General features: G+C 44.4%; 1 protein-coding gene across 3 annotated transcripts in view; it reads left to right on the forward strand.

Annotated features, from left to right (window-relative positions):
- The window catches only part of LOC142576602 (unconventional myosin-XVIIIa-like), a 353,054-nt gene that overhangs the window by 172,207 nt on the left and 157,775 nt on the right, over positions 1-23,072 (forward strand). For all 3 annotated transcript variants that reach the window (XM_075686803.1, XM_075686805.1, XM_075686804.1), the window contains exons 17-19: positions 2,775-2,944; positions 13,051-13,179; positions 20,189-20,332. In XM_075686803.1, the coding sequence (XP_075542918.1) occupies positions 2,775-2,944; positions 13,051-13,179; positions 20,189-20,332 (443 nt within the window). The remainder of the gene's footprint in view (positions 1-2,774; positions 2,945-13,050; positions 13,180-20,188; positions 20,333-23,072) is intronic.

Here is a 23,072-nt window from a genome sequence, read left to right on the forward strand (position 1 = left end):
GAATTCCTCAAAGTAAAATGTTTCAGAAAATTCGCAAAGTACGACTTCCGCACATCCTAAAAGCATGATAGTGTCAGATTATAATTTGAATATACTGGAAAACATAATTCTGTTACGAGGAAACTCGTAACACAAACCCCTTTTCCAGCTGCTGTTCGAGGCCTGGCTCAGTGGCTACAGATGCTAGCTGAGGGTACAGGGGAACCTAGTGAATGGGCTGTTGTCTTCAACCTAATGAAGTGTGTTAAAGACATGTACTGATGCATACATGAGTAATTATGAATATCCTAATTATGAATGATGTAATTATGAAAATTAATGGTGATTGTGATAGTCCATTGCACTTGAACAATTGTATGCGTGTGTATCGCAAAAAAATTTAATTTCAAAGAAAAGGAAAAGGCGAAGTAACCACGTCGCTTTTCGGTGGACACCTCAACGGTGCTGTGACGGGAGGAACGCCTGTGTGCTTGACATTGAGACAGGAGCGGAATGCTTCCATTGCTCGCGGAGACCACTAGGAGGAGCGGTGACGTCAGCACTAGGGCATAAAGCACGGGAGCGCACACTTGTAGTAATTATGTAGCTATGTGGCTCAAGACCATGGCAAGCGCATGAGAAGGTGATGCGAACAGGGCCCAATAATGCTATCACATTCCACTCTTAGAGGCGAAGCTTAAGCGTCCTCCAAGGTTTTGTTGTTCACATGAGACCTAGCAGCCGTAAAGCATACAATGCGTTTGTAGTTTAGCGATGTACTGAATGTTAGTGCCAAAAGATTGTGTTTTCTGGCAACATATGAACCGGTAAAAAATAAGCGTAACTGTGTTAGGTAATTTTTTTGTGTTCTTGATCATGAATATTGGCGCCTGGGAATTGTACGTAATGGGATCACATCAACGAAGTTCTGCTGTATTTGCCCGATTCTAAAACAAACAAATAAATAAATAAAGTACAAAGCTAACATAGAAATCTACGGGTTTGCAAATAGTAATTTTTGAGACCGAATCAAATATTGAATACTTTTCTAATAGTTTTCTGAGTAATGAATAGCCATTATCACAATTAATATAAAACTATGTTCGCATGCCAATGTTCTTAAAGTGAGCAAGTTTCTGTCATTACATAGTGTGTTATAGAGCATTGTTTATGAAAAGCACAAATGGAGCATTGGGAGCAAACAAGTAATTTCTTCACATGCACAGGCTCTTCAGAGAGTGCGAATGATCGCTGTACAGCCTGTAAGGCGTGGCCTCACAACAATGCTCTACTCCACAAGCTCTCATGTTTTATGTCTATAGTGTGCCTGCGGGAGTTAAAATTTACCATACTTTAGCTCCAATTTTATGTTTATTTGGGCGCAATTGACATTATGAAACATTCCAAAAGTATTGGGATAAATATTCGCATTTACGAATAAAGACTATTCGATTCTAAGACTGAATCAAATAGGATGCTATTCGATCTGTTATTCGAAAGTTTCGAATATTTACACACCCCCTACAGAAATTGCACCAGAGGTCTCAAACAAAGGAGAAATTTGACTTGCACACAACAATTTCCTATCCAGAAATATGTTGCATGCTTTCGATTCTAGTAGCAGGAAATGGAAGTTCAGCTTCAGTGAACTTCAGCTTCTCAAAATGAATTTATTTGTACTTGTAGCCCAGTGTCATAACTCTCAGACAGCACTTCATCACCGTCTGTGACAAACAACATGAAACTGAGCAGTGAGCTAAGAAAACCCAATGCTTTAATAAATCATTGAGGCCCTGAGACCACTCAGTCGTAATTCTTCACTGAAGAGGCTAGGACTAGCATCTCTGGCAGTGTCTTCTGATTTTAGAGGCCACTTGCAAAGTTCAGGGGAACTGGGCTTCTTTCTCAGGTTAGTTCCATCCAGCGTTCAATTTCATCAGAAGTGTATAGATGCAGCTCTGGTTGCCACCTCCTGATGAAGTGGCGCTTGTTAGGCCTATCAGGTGGGACTGGCAGGCAACAAGGTGTCGCAAGATGGGATGTGAGACTGCACACACAGGCTGCAATGATGGCCGCATGCATGATGCAGAGTTTGGCGTCTCGGATGGATGAACCGGCGACCACAACCCAAATGCCTACCTAGATTTATGTCCACCTGCTGAGTGGAGCTGCTTGAGCTCGCTTGTGGGCCTCCAGTTTCGAGCTGAATTTGCACTACACACCCTAAACTGACAGCACTGTGGAATCAAGGTTGTACCCATGATTCTGCACTTATTGATCAAGTTTTGTGCACAGAAGTGCTATGCAATGTATGAACGTGAAACATACCTGTGGCCTCTGCCATCACTAAGCCTCAAGTAGATATTATTTTATGAAGTGCAAGGATGAAGGATATCCTAAAATAAATTTTTTGCAAGGGTGGCTGTGTAAAACAACAAAATTGATTTTACTCTCAAAATTTATAATTTTTTCGCTGCCCGATTATGTGGACATTGCACAGCCTCATCCATATCTGAAAAATCATTTGGTTATAGTATATGCTTGTAACAAATATTGGAGGTAGCAAAAGTATTTTCATGCCGCATGCGACTTCATTATAACGAGGCTGCACTTTAGTGTTGTATAAATTCTGGAAGCCAGGAAGTGTAAAAATAATCTCTAAACTTATAGCTTTTGCAGAAAGTGCTTCAGCTTTCCTTCCTAAAGTCTATTCCAGCATTAGATTTGTGTACAGTTAAGTTTATACTGAAAAGTAACTCGTGCTTTCTTTCTTTTCTGTGGCTTTCTGTCGTCAGGCTTTCCGGAGAACCTTCTCTACTTGGAATTCCGGAGGCGTTACAGCCTTCTGGCATCTCCGGATGCCCGTCCTGTTAACGGGGATTCCGGAGATGAGCGGGCAGCCACAGAAGCACTGCTCCAGCAGTTGGACCTGGACCCCAGCGGTTACCGGCTTGGTCTCAGCCAGGTCGGTACATGTCTGTGATTATTTAAAAATGTTAGGGGAGCATGTGCCAGCAGATGGGTCAGCACAAATTGACAAACCATGGCAGTAAAGCAGGCGGTATTACATGCTTTTGCCAAAAGCCATAGCCAAGTGTTAGCACCATCTGCCTGCCTTTTCCAATGTGTACAAGAGGGACGATTATCCTTCTTGGTTTCCCCTGTCATCAGCTGGGTTGTCTTACAGTGGCGTCGTTTTACATAACCAGGGTCTCGAATCTGGCACCATTGAAGCCTTCAGGTAGCACGTGTGGGTTTACTGACCAGTTGCCTTCACCCAAAAAAGATCACATACTCGTGACACCTGCGGCAGAAAACATGTTCCACATCCTCCGTCAAGGTTTGTGAGTGGTGGTGCTGGCCAGCACTCCCAGGGTTAATTCTCGTAGTAACACATAAGTACCCCAGAAAGTGGATGAGAAAACAGCGGTACGGTAGCTCAATTGGTAGAGCATCACACGGGTAATGCGAAGACGTGGGATCACTCCCCACCTACAGCGAGTTGTTTTTTTCATCCACTTTCAATTCCATTAATGTATAATTTCTCCATTTCATTTACAGTGGAATCTTGATGATACGAATCTCACAGGGTCACGAAAAATATTCGTATTAGCCGAAATTCGTGTCATCGAAACAATTAAAACTAGCTAAATTAAAGAGCCAGAGGTGAACTCACTCAGGCACACGTACGTAAAAGGCATTTATTTCTTGAAGAAAAAGTCTTTAATGTCATTCTGCCTCATTTTCTTTGTCAGGTCACTTAGCAGACTTTGTTCAAATCCATAAAAATGCATGCACGTGTCGCCGCCGATTTCATCCGCGGCCATAGCACGCCTCAGAACTTCGAGCGCATGCAGCGTTTCAGCCGCCGGTGGTGGACCTTTGCCGTCACCCACGTCTAACACAAAGAATGCGGTCCGAAGCACAGCAGCTACTCCGTCCGATGGCACGTGGAAAAGGAGGAAAAGCACAAAAGCAACAAAAGCGCCACCGCTTTAAACTCTTTGCGCCCAGTCGTGGCCTCCGGCTGTCCGGCGCCGCGTCCGCGCCTCCCCACTGAAAGAGAAGGGGAGAAATCGCGTGACTGCGTGCTGTTCTCTTTCGCAGCAGTCTGTGGGGCGGCCTTTATTAAGGCGAAAGCTTTGGCTCATGCTGGCGGTCGCGTCCGTCCGTGCGCTGGAATCGTGCCAACTGTGGCCTCTCCTCCGCGCACCGGCGCAACCTCCTCCCCGCCTTAGCAACCGGCGCGCCGGTGGGTGGCGCTGTGCATAGCAACCATGACATCACAAAGCGGTAGAATGAACGTGTGCGCGTCGGCCATGCAGCGGCGGTGGCAGCTGCACCGCCGCTCCTTCGACAGACGTCTCGTTGCAGTTGAGTGAGTGAGGCGCATGGCTCTGAAGTGGCCCAGTGATTCCGCGTCAAGCGGTTCGGCTAAGCGGCAGCGGACGCCGGATTCCCTCAACACTGAACGCCAGAAGAACAAGGAGCGAATGCGCATGCGACGACTGAACATGTCACCAGATGCGAAAGCAAGGGAGGCAGAATGGAAATGCCAACAGCGACTGATTAGATCGCCGGGTACCAAAGGCAGGGAAGCAGAAGGAAAGCGGCAGCAGCGACAGGCAATATCGCCGAACACCAAAGCGAATGAATTGGAGCGCAGACGGCAGCAGCAACTGGCGACGTCACCGAACAGCAAAGCCAGAGAAGCGGAGCGCAGACAGCAGCGTCTGGCTTTCGCCAAGCACACTTTAGAATTTCCAGTGTCTTCGGTAATTTTCGTATCAACCGACGCGGGTCGAAAATCGATTCGTAACAACTGTTCTCTAGCAGGTTGCTAAGTAATGGGGCTCGGCCGGAACCACAGAAAAATTCGTATCATGCGGAAATTCGTATTAGCCGTGATCGTATCATCGAGATTCCACTGCAGTAAGTACAAGTAACTTCTCCTGTGTTGTCCTTGGTGTCTTCGTTTGTTGGCTTCTTACGGTTCCATTTGCTCAGTTACACCATGGTAACTCCTCACTCTCACCACATAATGAAGAGAAACAAAATGTTGTCCCCCTCTGCCACTGGGGATCAATTCGTGCCATCACTCTGATGTGCAGCTGGGAGACTGGCATACTCTTCCAAGAACTCTCAGGCAATTGGTTGGGCTTGGCAGTTCTTGTGGCATTTCTAGCACAGACAGAGCTGATAGAGATAAGTGGTGCCAAAGTGACCACAAACCCATTGTGCAACTGCAGGTGATACGTGCATGTAGCGCAGCTCTTGCATCGTGCAGCACTTCTTCAGTGTTCCTCTCACTGAGAAAGGATGTCAGTCAAGAAAGAGTTGTCATGTACCGTTTCCGTCGTGTCATTGTCATTGTTGTGCCGTTGTCGTGTTACAATCCTCGCTTAAGGGGGGACGTGGTTTTGAAAATCAACTTCCTTATTTCTTCATAGATTTTGATTAAAATTGGCACAAATGTTTAGAATGTCTCCCTGATGCTTCCATAAAAGTTTCAGAGTGATACATTAAGAACATTTTATTAAATTTGATTGAGCAGAATGTTTCAACCTCGAACTTTGTGAAGAGCCTGGGGAACATAAAAAACGTGATAGAAGGCTTGTTAAGTACTGATTGCATAGCTAAATGCACGCTGAAGGTCGTGACATTCTTGCTTTTGTTTTTTTCAACACAAATTTTTTTGGAGTGTCATTTTTTATGTTACCTTCGTATCAAGCACACTTTCAAGGTGAACAAATAGCCACATCAAGTGTTTCCTTCCAAATACACGACGAGGCTTTTGAGTTTCAGGTCTGCTCCTTGTTGTTCAGCCAAATCTGCACTTATTATTCCAAGGAAGGCATTGTCGTCCTCCTGATCCTGCGGCGGCGAGTCAATGGGGGTGCTTGATAGACAATCGGCATCAGAGTGTTTTCGCCCGCACTTGTAGACTACAGTGATGTCATATTCTTGCAGTCTGAGGCTTCACTGCGCCAGCCGTCCTGAAGGGTCCTCTAAATTTACTAGCCAACACAACGCATGATGGTCACTGACGGCATTGAATGGACTGCCATATAGGTAAGGGCAGAATTTTGCTGTAGTCCAAACAATGGTGAGGCATTCCTTTTCGGTCGTAGAATAATTGCCTTCCGCTTTTGACAGCGACCAGCTAGTGTAGGATATTACCTGTTCATGTCCATCTTTCCTCTGTCCTAGGATGGCACCGTGACCTAGGCTACTGGCGCCAGTGTGGATTTCGGTATTGGCGTCCTCGTTGAAGTGCGCAAGTACCGGTGGAAACTGCATGCGTCATTTGAGTTCTTGAAATGCGTTGGCCTGCACTGTTTCTCACTTGAACTTGACATTTAGTTAGATGTGTCAGCGGCTCTGCAATGCATGAAAAGTCCTTGACAAAGCACCTGTAGTAGGCACACATGCCAAGGAATCTACGCATTGCCTTCTTGTCGATGGGCTGCGAGAACTTTGCGATGGCAGCTGTCTTCTGCTGGTTGGGGCAGACTCCAGATTTGCTGATGACGTGGCTTAGAAACAGAAGCTCGTCGTAAGCGAAGCGGCACTTTTCCGGCTGCAGAGTAAGCCCTGATGACCTGATTGCCTCTAGTACTGTCGCAAGCCGCCTAAGGTGATCGTTGAAATTTCCGGCGAAGACAATGACGTCGTCCAAGTAAACAAGACAGGTCTGCCACTTCAATCCTGCTAAAACCGTGTCCATCACTTGCTGGAATGTTTCAGGTGCCGAACACAGTACAAACGGCATAACCTTGAACTCATAGAAGCCGTCTGGCGTGATGAAGGCAGTTTTTTCTCGATCCCTCTTGTCAACTTCTTTTGCCAGTAGCCAGTCCTGAGATCCATCGATGAGAAGTATTTAGCGTTGCAGAGCCGATTTAATGCGTCGTCTATTTGTGGGAGGGGGTATACGTCCTTCTTCGTGACCTTGTTCAGTTGAGGATAATTGACGCAGAAACGTAGGGTTCCGTCTTTTTTCTTCACCAAGACTACAGAAGGACCCCACAGGCTTTTCGACGGCTGGGTGATGTCATGGAGCGTTTCGTCGACTTGTTGCCTAATAGCTTTACATTCTCGCGTCGAAACTCTGGTGGAGTGGTTGAGCAACTCTTCGGTTATGTGGTGCTTTCCAACTGGTGTTTGTCGAATCCTTGATGGCATCAAAAAGCAGTCATTGTATCGTCGGAGAAGATTTCTGAGCTGTTGCTGTTTACTCAGGGGAGACTTGGATTTATGTGGAAGTCTGGTTCGAGAACTATGGTCGTCGAGTTAGATGCCGCAGAATTCGAGAGGACAAATGCATTGCTGGTTTCCACATTTTCCTCGATGTATGCGATCATCGTGCCCTTCCCTTGTTGATGTGCTTGTACTCCTAGATAAAGTTTGTTAGCATCACTTTCGCTTTTCCTTCGTGCAGTCGAGCGATCCCTCTTGTGATGCAAGTTTCACGGTCGAGCAGTAGACGTTGGTCGCCCTCGATGACGTCTTCTACGTCTGCGGGTGTTCGCTGCCAACGGAAACGACAATGCTGGAGCAAGGTGGGATGCTGACTTAGTCCTCAAATGTAGTCAAGGCATAGTGACTGCGAGAGTTCTCCGGCAGTGTCGCTTGATCTTCTAACAGCATTATCGACTTCGACCTCAGGTCGATGATTGGACCGTGTTGGTTCAGAAAGTCCATGTCAAGAATGACGTCTTGTGAACACTTTTGAGGGTAACAAAGGTGGCCGGATAAGTCCAGTCATGAACGGTAATTGTTGCCATGCACATTCCAGTCGACGTTATTAGGTGTCGTCTAGCAGTCCGAATTTGAAGGCTTTCCCATGCAGTCTTAACTTTCTTCAACTGGGCGGCGATGGATCCACTCATGACGGAGTGGTCGGCTCCTGTGTCTACTATGGCAGTGACTGCATGACCATCGAGAGGCATGTTGAGGTTGGTGGTTCTTTGTCTTGCGTTGCAGTTAGGTCTTGGCGTCCGATCATGGCTGCATCGTGTTGACCTGAAGCTGGAACATAGTGCCCTCAGGTCGTCTTTCGTCGGTCTATTCTTTACTTTCAGGCTATGTTGGTATGGCGGTGTTTCATTGGTATGTCGTCGTAACAAGCTTTTTGGCGTCTTCGTTGGCAGCGGAGTATCTTCATATGTTCGACGAACAGCAGCTGCACCTCTATCGGTTGCTGCTTTTAGTTTTCCGGATATGGGCTTGCAGACCGGCCCCTGGCTGGGCCAGAGTATTGTCGACGCTGCGGGGACAGGTAGCGGCCGGGTGACGGTGAATGGCATGGTCGTCGCGGGCTCCACTGAGTGGCGGGTAGGTAGTCAGCGTTATTGCAATGCCATTCTCCTGGCTGCGGGCATGGCGTGTTGATGGTAAACCCTCGCAGTCCCAAGTTGTGGTATGGGTAACGGTGGTAGACGTGGCCCGCTTCTTCACAGTCGGCGGTGGTCGGGGGTGCACTATACATCTGTCTTTCTTGGGTAGTTGTGCATGGCGGCATATGGGCAAGCTGGTGGTGGTGGCGGCGGACGACGGATTTGTGGTGGTACAGGGCCCTGGCACAGGCTCAGAGGGGGACCTTGACGGTGGGCGATGGCGTAGGTTATCGCTTCCGGTACGGGAGACTGTGATTAGGGTTGCACTTTGGAAATGCCGAGCGACTGTCGAAGTTCATTCTTGACGACATATGTGACCGAGGACACCTGAGGTTGCAACGAAGGTAACATTTTGTGCAGTTCTTTGTGCACAATAGCCCTGATGATGTTTTGGAGGTCACTAGAGCCCAATGCCTGGATTGTTCACTGTGGCATGGACACTTGACGGTTAAATTGCCTAGTGCGCATTTTCAGAGTTTTCTCAATCGTCATTGCCTCTTTCAAGAACTCAGCTAGGGTCTTCGGTGAGTTGCGGATCAGTCCGGCGAAGAGGTCTTGCTTTATGCCTCGCATCAAAAAGTGGACTCTTTCCTCGTCGGATATGTCCGGGTCAGCGTGCTCATCTCTTCCGTCATCTCTTCCGTGAAGATGGCGATGGTCTCATTGGGTAGTTGCACTCGGGTTTCCAGCAGAACTTTGGACCTTTTTTTTTTTCACATAATGCTCATGAAGGGTCCTCGGGAAGTTACTGCGGAACAGGTCCCACGTTGTAAGGGTGGGCTCCCAGTTCTTGAACCACGTCCTTGCAGCACTTTCCTTGGAGATGTACACATGGTGTAGCTAATCCTCAGAGGCCCAGTTGTTGAAGGTTGAGATCCTTTCAAAGGTTTCAGGCCAGGTTTCCGGATCCTACAGCGAAGCTTAGCGGAAGGTAGGGGGCTCCCAGGGTTGTTGAAGCACGATGGGGGACACTGGGGCTGCCATTGTCGTTGTTGAGCTGGCTATGGTCTTCCTGGCTGGTTGTATCAGGCAGAAGGCCGTGCTCCGGGGGCAGTCCTTGCAGTCTGTGGCTAGCTCACTGGTCTAGGGCGACGTTGGTGTTCTCTTTGGGGTTCGAACTTTGCTCACGGCTTTGCAGGGGCATTCGGTACATGAACGTAATAGCACCTCCACCACATGTCACATAGTGGTGACGGTGAAGGAGGCAGCGAAATTGTGATATACAAAACTAGCATTTTATTGGGCAAACCTGTGCCTTCAAAAGCAGGCTACACTAAAGGACAAGGATAGCAGCGAACACAGTCGGCGATCGGCGAAAATATGTTCTGCCGGTCAAGCGCGTTGGCTTTTATAGACAACTTATTGAACATTCTAGAGTAATCCCTGGTGCCCAGTGTCTTCCCAAAAGTGCTACACCATTTGCATCGCGCATACATGCAAACAGATTCCACAAGGTTTGGTGACAACAGACAGCGGATAGAACCATCAATAACATTCCAGAAACTTTCGATACATGTAGGTGTGTCCCGCGCTGAGCAATAACATTTGTTAGACAGTGAGAAGCGCTCACCCAAAAAATATAAACAAGTCCACGTGTCAATATCATATTATGCTGGTTACCTGGCCACAAAGGCATCGAGGGTAATATGCTTGCCAACTGTATAGCCATGTCAGTAACCTCAAAACAAAGTAATTCTTCCATAGCTGTGCCTGTGTTAGATTTAAAGCTTTAAAGCTTTTCCTACACAAGAAACTGAGGCGCCATTGGCAACCTACGTCGTACACTGAAATACTTAATAAACTTAACGTCATTAAGGCAGACGTAGGACACTGGCCACCAGCAACAAAAATACGACAAACCCAGGTAATTTTCTGCCACCTTAGGATAGGTCATACTTATGGCACTCACTTCCTACCTGTTAACTGGTGATGATCCTCCTGTAACTCGTAAATGTGGCAAGACGTTTACAGTCCTTCACATCTTGTTAGAATGTCGCGAAATAGAAGCTCAACGAAATAAGCACTTTTCCCTGGCATGCCGGCAACACATTCCCCTCCACTCCGCAATATTCTTTGGCATGGAACCACTATTTGACAATAAGGTAGTTTTAACATTTTTATGAGATGTTGGCACATTGCACGTTATCGGACCAAGGTATGCGTAGCGCATCCTCTCACTAGAGGCTGCTGCTGCGATAGCATTTTTATAATGCACATGCCTCCCAGTTCTTGCGTTCAAGGGCTCTCTTGTGAGGTACGAGTGCTACTGTTACTCACATGTTTAGTACATCATCCCTTGGTGACAGAAATTTTATTTCCATAGCATACGCCACTAGTCACTGTCATTATTTTAATCCCTGTACATTTTACACACTTTACAGCAACTAATCCTTTAGGGCTTTCTACAGCCAAGTTACATATACCATACACATTCTCATTCACAACCATGATATTTGTCACATTTTACTATCGACACTTCATTCATTGTCTTTTTCTTGGCCCTCTTTGGCCATATCTGGCCCTTGTGCCAATAAAATCCATACATCATGATCATCATCATCATGTCTGAAGATTGAGCCAATTGGGCACTGATGGGCACATGGTTCACGCGGAATATATGGCAATGAACTTTGCGCCGCTTCAACAGCCGTCAATATAACCTGCACTCGTGATCTCGGGATCAATCACTGATGAGCCACCCATATGAACATATGAGCCGTGACCCTCCAACTTGCCATAACCATCCAGATTTCGTAATCTTTGACAGGTGGCAAATCACGTACCAAACTTGACAATGAAATTGCATGGACGGTGCCTGCTCTTTACCGTCTGCACAAGCTTCACGCAGAGCATTGACTGAGCCGTATGTTGCGTGGTCACTTCATCTGTCGCACAGATTGGCGTTATGATAACCCACCTGCCGTACAGAAAAACTGGAAAGCAAAATTTTCTATGCAATATATTTTTTTTAATGAATGCAGTTTTATTATTAATAGACGTGATACAGTACAAGGAAATATTACACAGAAGGAGGTCCTGAGGTCAAAGACTGTAGTGGGACTTACTGTACAGCGTACTATAAGTAAAAATATAAACAACAGTTGCTACAATTATAAAAGAATGCCACAAAACACAGCTCCACTATTACCCTGAGAATCTCATTGGTATTCAGTACAACAGAAGGTCACTAATTCATTAGTTTCAGTGAAAAAGAAAGAAACTTGATTTCTGTTCAACAGTAATTAAATTGATAAATATATTTTCCAGACCTTCTTCGAACTGGGCGGTAATCGGTGCTGACATACTGATTTGGTGTTCCCTTTAATAAGAGTAGACTGTGCTGCATGTCTGGATTTCTGTGTACCCAAGTTACTGCCAGCTTGCCACATTTTTATTATGCAATGCTAGGCGACTCCTAAGCATGGGCAGCAGCGTGTTTCTTGCCCAAAATTTGTAGGCAATAAATTTCGTGAAATGTTTTTTGACATTCGATTCTATATTTGGCTTTTTCTTCTTGATGCAATTAGATATTCGATTTGAAATCTACTATTTGCCATTTGCACATCCCTAAAGGAAACTGGCACGTGATTCTAGTTCATATTAAGAGGAGGAAATGAAGTTAGGCATGTCATGTAATGTGTAAAGCAGATAGCTGGTGACCTATCACATCAACAGAAGAGGTGCAAAGGAAAGGTACTTGCATTCAATAAGGTGTAGGACTATATGGTGTAATGTGATTAGGCAATTTTCAGGTGTAGGATGAAGTCAGCTGATGATAGGGAAAATTGTCATCCAGCTGAATGTAGCACAAAGCTACAAATGAAACCCTACAGGTTTCTCAGAAAGAAACATTACCAGTTAAGGAAAAATTTGGCCTGGTCTAGGATTTAAACCTGGGACCAACGCCTTTCCGGGGCGGTCACTCTACCATCTGAGCTAATCAGGAGGCTAGCAGAACACAGGGGGGGGGGGGGAATTAATAAATAACTCAGTAGCATTGTCGTCATTCCAGCTTCATCGTCTGAATCTTGCCAATGCATTGTCATCATGCTATCCCCATGATACGGTCGTCATGCATTCGTTGTCATACTATCGGTCTGAGACCATCGTGATCATTCTACTGTCATCAATACAGCCTCATCATCCGACTCGTCATGCTGTTATTGTTAGGCCTTTTATGCCGACCGAGCGTGCTAAGTTCTGTCATAGCTTGGGTCATAGATATGTGCTCATGGTCGCGATGATATTGTGGTCATTGCATTATCGTCATTCCAGCTTCATCATTTAACTCTCATCATGCTGTCATCATCACACTGTTGTCATCATGCTGCCGTCATGCCATCATGCTTGTGGCTGACCTTGGCAAGTGAGGGTCATATCAAAGTGGGCCAATACCAGAGACAGTGTATGTAGCTGAAGTGAGGAAGTCTCAGAATGACTGCTACAGATTCTAAATAAATGTCTTCAGCAATATGGTATGTCGCTACATTGCTTGGATGCTAATCGCATTACCGTCACCAGTGAGGCAGGATTTGCGGTAATGTTTTTTTCTTCTTTTTGGGGTAATTCAAGAATCCACTCAATTTGAAGAATTATGCTGTGTGGCAGACTTCAAATAATGAGGTTTCACTGTAGGATGTTGACGTGGTCTTGTTCTTTCCGTCTGGTGCAGATCTTTCTGCGTGCTGGCACCCTGTCCCTCTTGGAGTCTCAGCGGGAGGAGAAGCTGGCTGAGGGTTTGATTCACCTGCAGGCACACCTCAGGGGATACCTGGCCCGCAAGCGTTTCCAGCAGCGCAAGGTGAGCTTCTGTTTATGCTTTTGAACTCTCAACTACGGTCACACACAAACGAAAATTGCTGCCATGCATTTCAGCTCTCAGGTTGTAGAATTCCCACTCTTCTGTTTGATGAATGTGTACCAACATTGCCAGCTTATTGTCAAAAACGTAGTGAAGATGCAGCACAGACACAACTTCTGGGTTTTCTTCTGTGTTTCTTGCTTTCCGTGTCTCGTATTCGTGCTGTTTTGTACAATAAGCCACGTACCATTAGCATAATGAAATGGAAACACAAACAGGAACTAAAGCCTATTACGTGTATATGAAGGAAACTTGCCATATCCTTTGGGACCAGGAACCTTTTAATAATGACACGGCAGATGCGATCCTTTCACATATAACACAGCCTATACACAGACACGTTAACATGGTACAGGGCGTTTTACATGCACACAGGCTAGAGCAAGAGCTCTGAAGACATCTGTCTGACTAAAATAGTGATGTGCCTAGCACTCTTGCAGCATGGCTCGCCAATGTGCGTCGATGTTGCGGGGGCCGTGACCGTTGTCATTGTCACTGCGTAGTCAGACTCTTCAGCGTAGCTTGTAAGTTGCTTGTATTGGCCACTTCCTATGCCGACACCACCAGGCCACACCTGGTTGCAGTGTGGAAACAGGGAAATCAGCAGGCCAGCAGTGCACCAGGTCATTGCTCTAACTGGCAAGCAGCTCGCGAGCCACTGCTGGAACGTCTCGGTTCCCAGCACGAAGCACTGCACCAGGCCGCTATGGCAGCAGGCCGCTGGTGCGCAGGAGAGCACAGCCACAACCAAGATCTCAGCCCAGGTCCGCACGGTCGCCAGTACCCAAGCCTCGACCGCTGGTCAGCGAGCTGTTGTTCAAGCCTCCTGCTCGCTCTCACGCTCTCCACATGCCACTTCCTTGTTCGTGGCACGCGGTCTTCTTGTTTCGTAATTGCGATTATTAAATCTCCTCTTGTTGTCACACAATCACCATCATTCCAAGCGGGCTGGTCAAACACTTTGTCTTGCCACGGTAACACACCACAATCCACATCATGACAGTGTAAATACACGTAAATGTGACGTGTAATCGCTCTGTAGTCGGTTTCTAAGCATGGAGTAGTTCTAAGTGTATGTTTTGGAGTCTGGATTATGCCGCTGCTACAAATGCAGATGAACATGGAAACAAAACAGCTCATTGTAGTAGTTTCAAATCTGTTTATGTTTAAAGTTCTGCTGGCATACAAACCAGCGGAAGTAAAAATAATCTTGCAGCTTGCCGAGGTTTTGGTTCTTTCGTTAAGAGAAGAGGTTGATTTATTCTAATATGTACCCAACACAATCTAATGTGCATCCAGTTTTTGTGGAGTTAAATTAAAAAGCTTACATAAAAATGACATTAAAGTAGAAATGTAATGTGCACTTGATTTTAAAAAATGTAGCATGGCTCTGATCATGGCAATCAGAAAAGGATGAAACCATAAAACTTTACCTGCACTGAATGGAAATGTATGAAACCACTTCATATCCATTGTCATATTCTTAAACAATGCTATATAGCTCTCTATGGATCACAATGTGTAGTCCTCCATGTGGCTTGTTGCATGTTTGATATTCCACTTTTATCACATGACTGCGGAACAATCAGAATTGGGGTGATTGCCTGCACCTAGTCTAACCACTTGTCTAGTTTGTCCTGTGAAGCAGGCAATTACCTAGAATGCCAAAACATACCTGAACCTGTTGCTGCTAGCTTAGCATGTAAAATAACTTGTCTTTTGATGAGCTCTCTTGATCAAAGACTTAGAGTGGGGCATCTGTTGTGGCCTCTCAAGAACTTAATCTCTTGTTATCTGTGATGGCATTGATGCTGGCTAGGCTGTTTCTGGCAGCAGACTGTCGTGTGCAAACACGATTTTGGTTTCATACCTGGTTTCACTGGTGCAGGTAATATTTGGACCAATTTTGTTGAAAAAAAAAAAAGTGATACGTTAGAGAGTAAATAATAAATGTGGTAAATACTGTAACATTCGCTGTGAGCTACCTTTCTTGCTCTAAAATATTCCTAGGACAAGCCGAAGATAAGTGTTTTTAGTGAGATGATGCATGCTCGGTGCATTTGCTGTCCCCTAGTGCCACGAAGACAGGCACTGCAGTTGTTTGGGTCACGGTTTGGGTCATCATTGGCATCAGGCACATTCATGCTGACCACTTGAGTTCAAAAGTGAGGGCCTATCTCATAACTGAAATAATAGAAGTTTTGGCTCACAGAAATGTATACGCGCTGGCTGGAACCTTTGTTCATGAATCAATAAGCAGAAAATCTAATTATTCAAAGTCGAATTAATGAAAGTCTACTGTATAGTGAGCCCATTGTAGAGAACAGCCTGATTTAACTCATCTTAAGCTGTGTGTAATTGCAAAGTGATATATGTAATCTTGTGTGATCCTTTAAGTGTGATGTGCTACACTTTCAACATTGAGACAGCAATTCATGCTTGCGTTTGTGCAGCTCTTGTGGCTCTGCAGCCATCTCTTGTTGTGGTTAAGCCACTTGCCACATGGCTGTTTTGCATTGCTGCGCAAAGGAGGAAACTTGCTTCCAATGCTAAAATATAAAAGTCCAGCCATAATACAGCTTCATGCAGCTTCTCACACGAAAAGAAATTGACAGACCTCCTCCCCATCACGTATTACATATTGGCACGTGTACTTGTTTATCGGTTTTTTTTTTTTGTGACCGCTTTTCACAGTCTAAGAAATGTTATCGCTCAGTGCGGGATGTACCCACATGTATTGGATGTTCCTCAAATGTTATTGATGGTTTTATCTGCTGTCTGTTGTCACTAAAGCTTGTGTAATTTGATTGCATGTGGGACGCGAATTGGGTAGAACTTTCCAGAAGACAGGCAGGCATGAGTGATTACTCTGGAACCTTCGATAACTTACGATAAGTTGCGTGAATGTTTGCTTATTATCTGGTAACGCATTTTGCTTATGTTGCGCAGTGATATTGAAAGTAATCTGGGGCCAACAAGTGAGGAACTACTTCAACTCATTTTAGAAAAGCAAACTCAAATTGAAGTACAGCTGACAGATATGGAAAGCAAACTAGAATTATACACCGACCAGTGCATTAAATTGGTACGACTTGAAAGTACTGTTGGTGATCTTGAGCACACTATTCAACTCCAGCAAAAGAAATTAAATGATATGGAAGACAGAGCCAGACGCAATAAGATTATTGTATTTGGTGTATCAGAGGATGCGAAAGAAACAAGAGCAGATATTGAAACCAGAGTGGTAAAAGAAATTTTTTCCAAACAGCTGGGCATCTCTGTGACGTCAGTGGAAAGATTACACAGACTTGGACAAAGGAGGGCTGGGCTGAACAGGCCGGTTATCATCAGGCTGTATGATTTCAGCGAGAAAGCAGCCATTTTTAAGAAATTCAGCAAACTGAAAGGTAGCAGCATAAGTGTTTCCAATGATTATTCACAGGCCACTCCGCAGAAAAGAAAACTTCTTTGGGAATCAGTTCAGGCCTATACACACGAGGGGCCAGAAGTTAAGCTCGTGCACAATGAAATGATCATCAATAGCACTGCCTATATCTGGGACTTGCAAACTAATTCTCAAGTAAAGCTGCCAACTACCCATGCAAACACATCCAGTCGTGATGAATGATAGAAGAAAAAGCATGAACTATGAACACTAAACGTAAATGCACAAAGTACTGCAAATAAAGCAGAATACCTCGAATCCTTAACGATACTACACAATCCTCATGTTATTGCCATGACAGAAACGTGGCTGCATGAAGATATTCAGAGTGAAGGAATGTTTCCTAGCTCACATAATGTGCTCCGCAGGAACAGGACAAACAGAGGTGGAGGTGTGGCATTACTCATCAAGAACACATTGCAATATGAACCCTTCCCCCTTATCAGTGATCACAAAGGCGTATGGTGTAAAATAATTATGACTGATATGACATTAGTAATCGCAGTAATTTATAGGCCCCCAGCAAGCCTTGTCGAATGCCTCCAAAAGATTGATGAACAGTTAAATGCTCTAATGAACAATAGAAGCAGAATTATACTTGTAGGAGACTGTAATTTACCCAGTATAGATTGGGACGCACAAGTTCCTGGGCCTGTGGAAAGGTCTCACGTTGACTTGATGTTAGAGATTATGACGATTATGGTCTCATTCAGGACGGTCAAGAAACCCACTCGAACTCAAAGGAACTGTAATTCGCTGTTGGATTTAATATTTTTGTCTGGAGGTGCATTCGATTATAGAATAGATATTCACGAGGGAATTTCGGACCATAATAGTGTACTTGCTACTATTAAAGTTAACAAGGAGTGTGCCTCAGAACATAAGTTGGTAAGAATTTACAATTTCAACGCAGCTGATGACACTTCAGTTATTGACTACTTGGAATCTGCCTTTGATAAAATGCCACAAGATGATACCGTTAAGAACCTGTGGTAATATTTCGTTTCAGCTGTAAGGCATTGTTTGCAAAAATTTGTACCACTGAAAAAAGAGCGGTCTCGAAAAGAGAATCTATGGATTATTCGAGATATCATCCATTTAAAGCTACGTCTCCAACGTGCTTGTAAAAACAAACCCAAACCTGACAGCGTAGTTGCTACCGAAATCAATCGCTGAGGCATTTATTAATTTTTTTGTGTCTGTATTTAGTTCAAGACACATTGAACCTTCAATGAAAGCGTCAGGCAGGCAGCATTGTGATGCCATTGTCATATCGCGAGAAAGTGTAATTTAATTACTTTTAAAGCTGGATCCTAAGTATCTTATCCGTTCTGGGTCCTATATTGTTTTTATTATATGTCAATGATATCGCGAAGAACATGCATCTTCTGGTCGAAGTGTGATTGTTTGCAGATGACATTATGTTATTTTGTTGCATAAGAAGCCTGCAAGACCAGGTCCTGTTAAATGACTATTTGAAAGTTGTATATGACGGGTGTGTAAAATGGAACATGCAAATCAATTATGAAAAGTCCACTTCTATGATTGTGCCAAACAAGAAGACCCCATTTGTGTTCCTGTATATAATTAACAACATGTAAATAAAACATTCCAGTAAATTAAAACATTTAGGCATTACGATTTCTCATGAGATGACTTGGAATGATCATGTACGAAATATATGTGGGACAGCGCAACGAAAACTAGGATTCCTATGGCGAAAGCTAAAAAATGCACCATCGGATGTCAAACTAAAAGCATATAAATGAATAGTAAGGCCAACTCTGGAATACGCAAGTATAATTTGGAATCCAAATCAGATGTATCTCATTGACAAACTTGAACGTGTTCAGAGATTGGCAGTAAGGTTTGTATTTCCCTGTTACCAAAGAATGCAGTCAATTACAGAACTTCTTGCACGTGCAGAGCTACCAACTTTGGCTGTTCACAGAAAAATTTCTAGGCTTAAGTATCTTTGCCAGCTCTATCACAATAGATTCAATTTGTATTCCAGCCTTGTACTTGCAGCTGCTTGGTAGACGATCATCATGTACTAACCATCCCTTTGCCGTTATGTCCTGCATTCCAAGAGTTGATGTCTATAAATATTCGTTTCTGCCTAAAACAATTATAAAATGGTATAACCTTGACTGACGCATATTTGATAACACTTGTTCACTAGAAACTTTTGAAAAAGAGTTGAAACTGTGCTGTATTGATTGAATGTACTCTTCCCACCCTGTAACAGCTTGGAAGGACTAACAGTATCTGAAATAAATAAACAAAAAAACTCATGTAGAAAAGCCGACGCGCTTGACCGGTAGATCAGATTTTCGCGAATCGCCGACTAGTTGTGTTCGCTGCTTTCGTTGTTCTTTGAGTGTTGCCTGTTTTTGAGAACAGAGATTTGCCCAATAAAATGCTAGTTTCGTCACTCACAGTTTTGTTGCTTTCTTCACCATTACTACTTCGTGACAATATGCAGTTAGGCTTAGCTAACCATATCCAGCATGCACTGCAACACGGAGGAGATGAGCTGGCAACTGAAATGCCATAGCTTACATGGGCAATGTGAGACAAGTCAGCAGAAAATAAATGAAGCAAGTAAACTTACGGGAAATGCACTGTAGTTGCAACAAGATAATTTATTTTGCACTCATATGCAAACCTAAAAAAAAGTAATTTCTAACTGTTCACCCCACGGACTAGGTATAGCCATTAATTTTAGCGGCTGACAAGTGTTCCACATCTTTCACATGTCTGCATGATGTGTCAATAAATATACAGGAACACTTTAAAGGGCCCCCCACCAAGTTTAGGCATTGCAAAGAGACAACCACAGTGTGTAGATCTGGCACTAAAGATCTTGTCTGCAAAGTATCAAACTGCTACACTATGAAAATGGCTGAAATTTCAAGTGAAAGCCTACATGCCCTTATTGTTCTTGAGAGAGCCCCTCATCCTGCTGGAAAGTCAATCTCACAGTACAAACGCATCTACATCAGTACATAAGCCACACGACCTACAACATCACCGATTATGGCACGTGACCTCGGTAGACCATCCAAAGTAAAACACACAAAACCGCCCGTGGAAATGCATGTGTAGAAAAAAAAAAGAAGGAAAGAGAAGAAAAAAGGAGTCGGTGCTTGTGACCTAAATGTGGTGCACTCTTTCGTCTCTGGTATAAGAGGGGGAAGTAATGTAGCTTGCATGTGCTAGTCGAGGCAATGGGAGAGAGTGTCTGCATTGGCAGTGAAGATTCCCTTCTTGATGCATGACAGTGCAGCATTTCAACCTTTGCTGTCTCTTTTAAATTCGTGACATTGAAAAATTATTGTGGTAAAATGGTCCCCAGATGGCTTCTTACAACTTCCAGTGTATAGCCAAAATTTTCATCCTAGCCTGGTGAAATATTATTTAACACTGCGACTGACCTTAGCTATTGGCTTTTGTGGGAAGGGACAGTGATTCTTCAACTTTCCTTGTCTGATATGCTTGCAGGTCCAGGAGCTGGCCATCTGCTGCATCCAGAGGAATGTGCGCAAGTTTCTCGAGATCCGCGATTGGCCCTGGTGGCGCCTCTTCATCAAGATTGCGCCCGTGCTCAATGTACAGCGCACCGAGCAGGAGCTGCGTCTCAGCAGGGTATGTTGGCCACACCCTCCTTTCCTAAGGCTGTGTACCTGCTATACGCAGGCAGTGGTATTTTAGAGTAATTCTGCGCAGTACTTTAAGCTGTAGCGATTGTAGAGGCGTTACAGAGCACTTGTGAAAAGAAGAGACCGGGTTTGGAAGAGCACAAGTTGTCGTGGGGTCTTGCCGGTGAATGGGCCGTATTTATCATTTACAGCTGGGACAACACGTAAAGAGGTAGTGATGAAAGACAGTACGGACCATAAAATGTTCGTATAAACTGTTCAGCCTTGCTTCGCTTAGCGTATTGACTTAAATAACAAATGCACCTTTCTTTTGCCAAATATGGGAGCCCGATTGCAGGGTGTGTTCACTATGCCAGGTAAAATGTTGAGCAGCTCCCCCTCTTTCTCCTTCCTTTCTTTGAGAACCAGTACTAAACCTACTGCACTGCACATCAACACCAGTTTATATCCATCCTTTCTCTTTAACCCTGTGTGTGGAACTTGCAGGGAAGGGTTACCTTCTGTTTACCCTTTCACTTGAAGATCACAGTGGTGGCAGCTTCCATCTGTGCCCTACCATCAAAAGCCTAATGGTCACATTTTGGCATTTGTTTTGCCCTTATCTGGACAGTCAGTGTGCTATAACTGTCAACTGTCATGTTGCCGAGTTGATCACAGTTCAAATCATTCAATCAGCACACCAAATTTGCAACATCAGAATTTATCTTCCTCAGAATTTATCTTCCTGTTTAACTCTTATAACGAACTAGTGAACTTTCACGACCTTTTCGTTGTATGTGGAAAGCAGCCACTGACACATGGTAAGCTGCCACTGTTATGTCATAAAGGCATTGTCAGTATTGTGATAAACAAATAAGTTATTTTCTGAGGGATGTACAATGGTCCCACATAAAAAATGTTGTTCAAGTGCTGTTTGCTCTGGAGGTCTTAGAGCACACCAAACCTATGTCAATGTCACCAATGGCCCAATCAAAGTGGCAGAGTAAACATGACAGTACTCAGTTGCACTAGGGAAAGTCCAGCATCCGTGGTCTGCCTACAATGTCATCATTAGCATTGTGTGCTTCATTTTGCACATAAACCGTTGCTCTTAGTTTTGGCATGGAAGTTACAGTACAATGTTTTTTGGTTGAGAAACTTCGAGCCAAGTTTGCTATAGGGACAAATGCTACCGCTAGAGTTGCCACTTTAGATAAGAAGGCTACGATTGACGCTGGTGTCGGCATGCTTGGGCAATTCTCATAATAACTCACACACATGGTGCCATAATATTTGTCAGAGTTATTTCGCATTCTTGTATTTCCCTCACTTGTGTGGAACAAATGCAGTTAAACCGTGATATAACGACGTTGGTAAAATCAGCAATTTGCTCCTTTATATTGAAATTTCATTATATTGAATTTCAGCCTTTTATGCAAGTAAATACTGTCGCCAATGAAGTTTTCTTAGGCTTGAGGGGCCGCAAAATTTTCAAAATTACCGGGCAATTGAAAAAGGCAATTTTTATTGAGAAAAAAAAATTCACTTTGTTCAATTTGAGAGGTGGCAACAAAAGGTACGGTTTCATTCCGCGTAAACGATATCTTCGCATCAGTGGTAGGAAGCGAAGCCAGCCACGCATTTGTGTTCACTCTGCCCACGTGGCTGATAGTGTCACCTACAGTAAAAGCGCCGGCAGCGGGGAGCCAATGCTTTGTCTGCCTCTCACTTCAACGCATCTCCTAAACGGAAGATTGCACAACCTCCAGAACTAAATGCGCTGGAGGACAGCACACATGTTGCCGCTCCATCTCGGTATGCCCATTCCTTGCACGTGAGGCAGACTATCTCTAAAACAGGGCTTGCGGGCCGTGTATGTGCTTGGCTGTGCTTGAAAAGGAAACGCATGCCAACCTGCCCACCAACACCTCCCCTAGCGCACCTACTTGAGTGCTTTACCGCAAGCTCACTTCCCTCTCCCCTTCCCCTTTGCTCGTGTGGAAAGGCGGCGCTCATCAGGCCACCTTCTTTGTCGACTCACCCGCGCACGCTTTTACTCGTAGCCAAAGCACACTGCGTGCAAGGCATTATAGGATCTTATCGCACTTGAACTTTATACCACTGCTTCGGTTGTTGCTCTCAGTTGTGTGGACTGCAATTTGAGAGGTGCATTCGCAAGCAGCTGCTTGTAATTCAACCATTTGACCATCTGCGTCCACGGAAGTTTTCATTTATTGTATCGGTATTTGTTCGCAGCAATAGTGAAATTTCGTTATATTGAAATTGTGTGTAAAGACACTTTCTTATATCGACATTCAAAATACATAATGTTTTTTAGACAAGAAGGTAAAAAAGTTAAATACTTTGTTATATTGAGAATTTTATTATATTGAAGTTCGTTATACCAAGGTTTAACTACCGTAAAAACCTGCGTATAATACAAGGTTTTTTCCTATTATTAGCGTCCCAAATTTTCGCCTTGTACTATATGCGGATCCGAACAAAAATTTTAGTTGGAAATTTGGGTCAGAAGTGTTGGTTTCGTTATTGCTGCATGGGCATGGCTTGACTTCGTTACTGCTGCGTGGCTACGGCTTGGCTTCCTTATTGCTGCGTGGCTACAGCATTGTTTCTTTATTGTTGAGTGCTCACCTTGGCAGCGTTTATTCTATGGGCAGCACAGGTGAAAACCACGCTTCGCGAAGTGCATCCTTCTTATTACGCATTGAAAAACCAAGATGTATGGA

Source organism: Dermacentor variabilis, chromosome 3 (genome assembly GCF_050947875.1).
Source record: "Dermacentor variabilis isolate Ectoservices chromosome 3, ASM5094787v1, whole genome shotgun sequence".
Lineage (NCBI taxonomy): Eukaryota > Metazoa > Arthropoda > Arachnida > Ixodida > Ixodidae > Dermacentor > Dermacentor variabilis.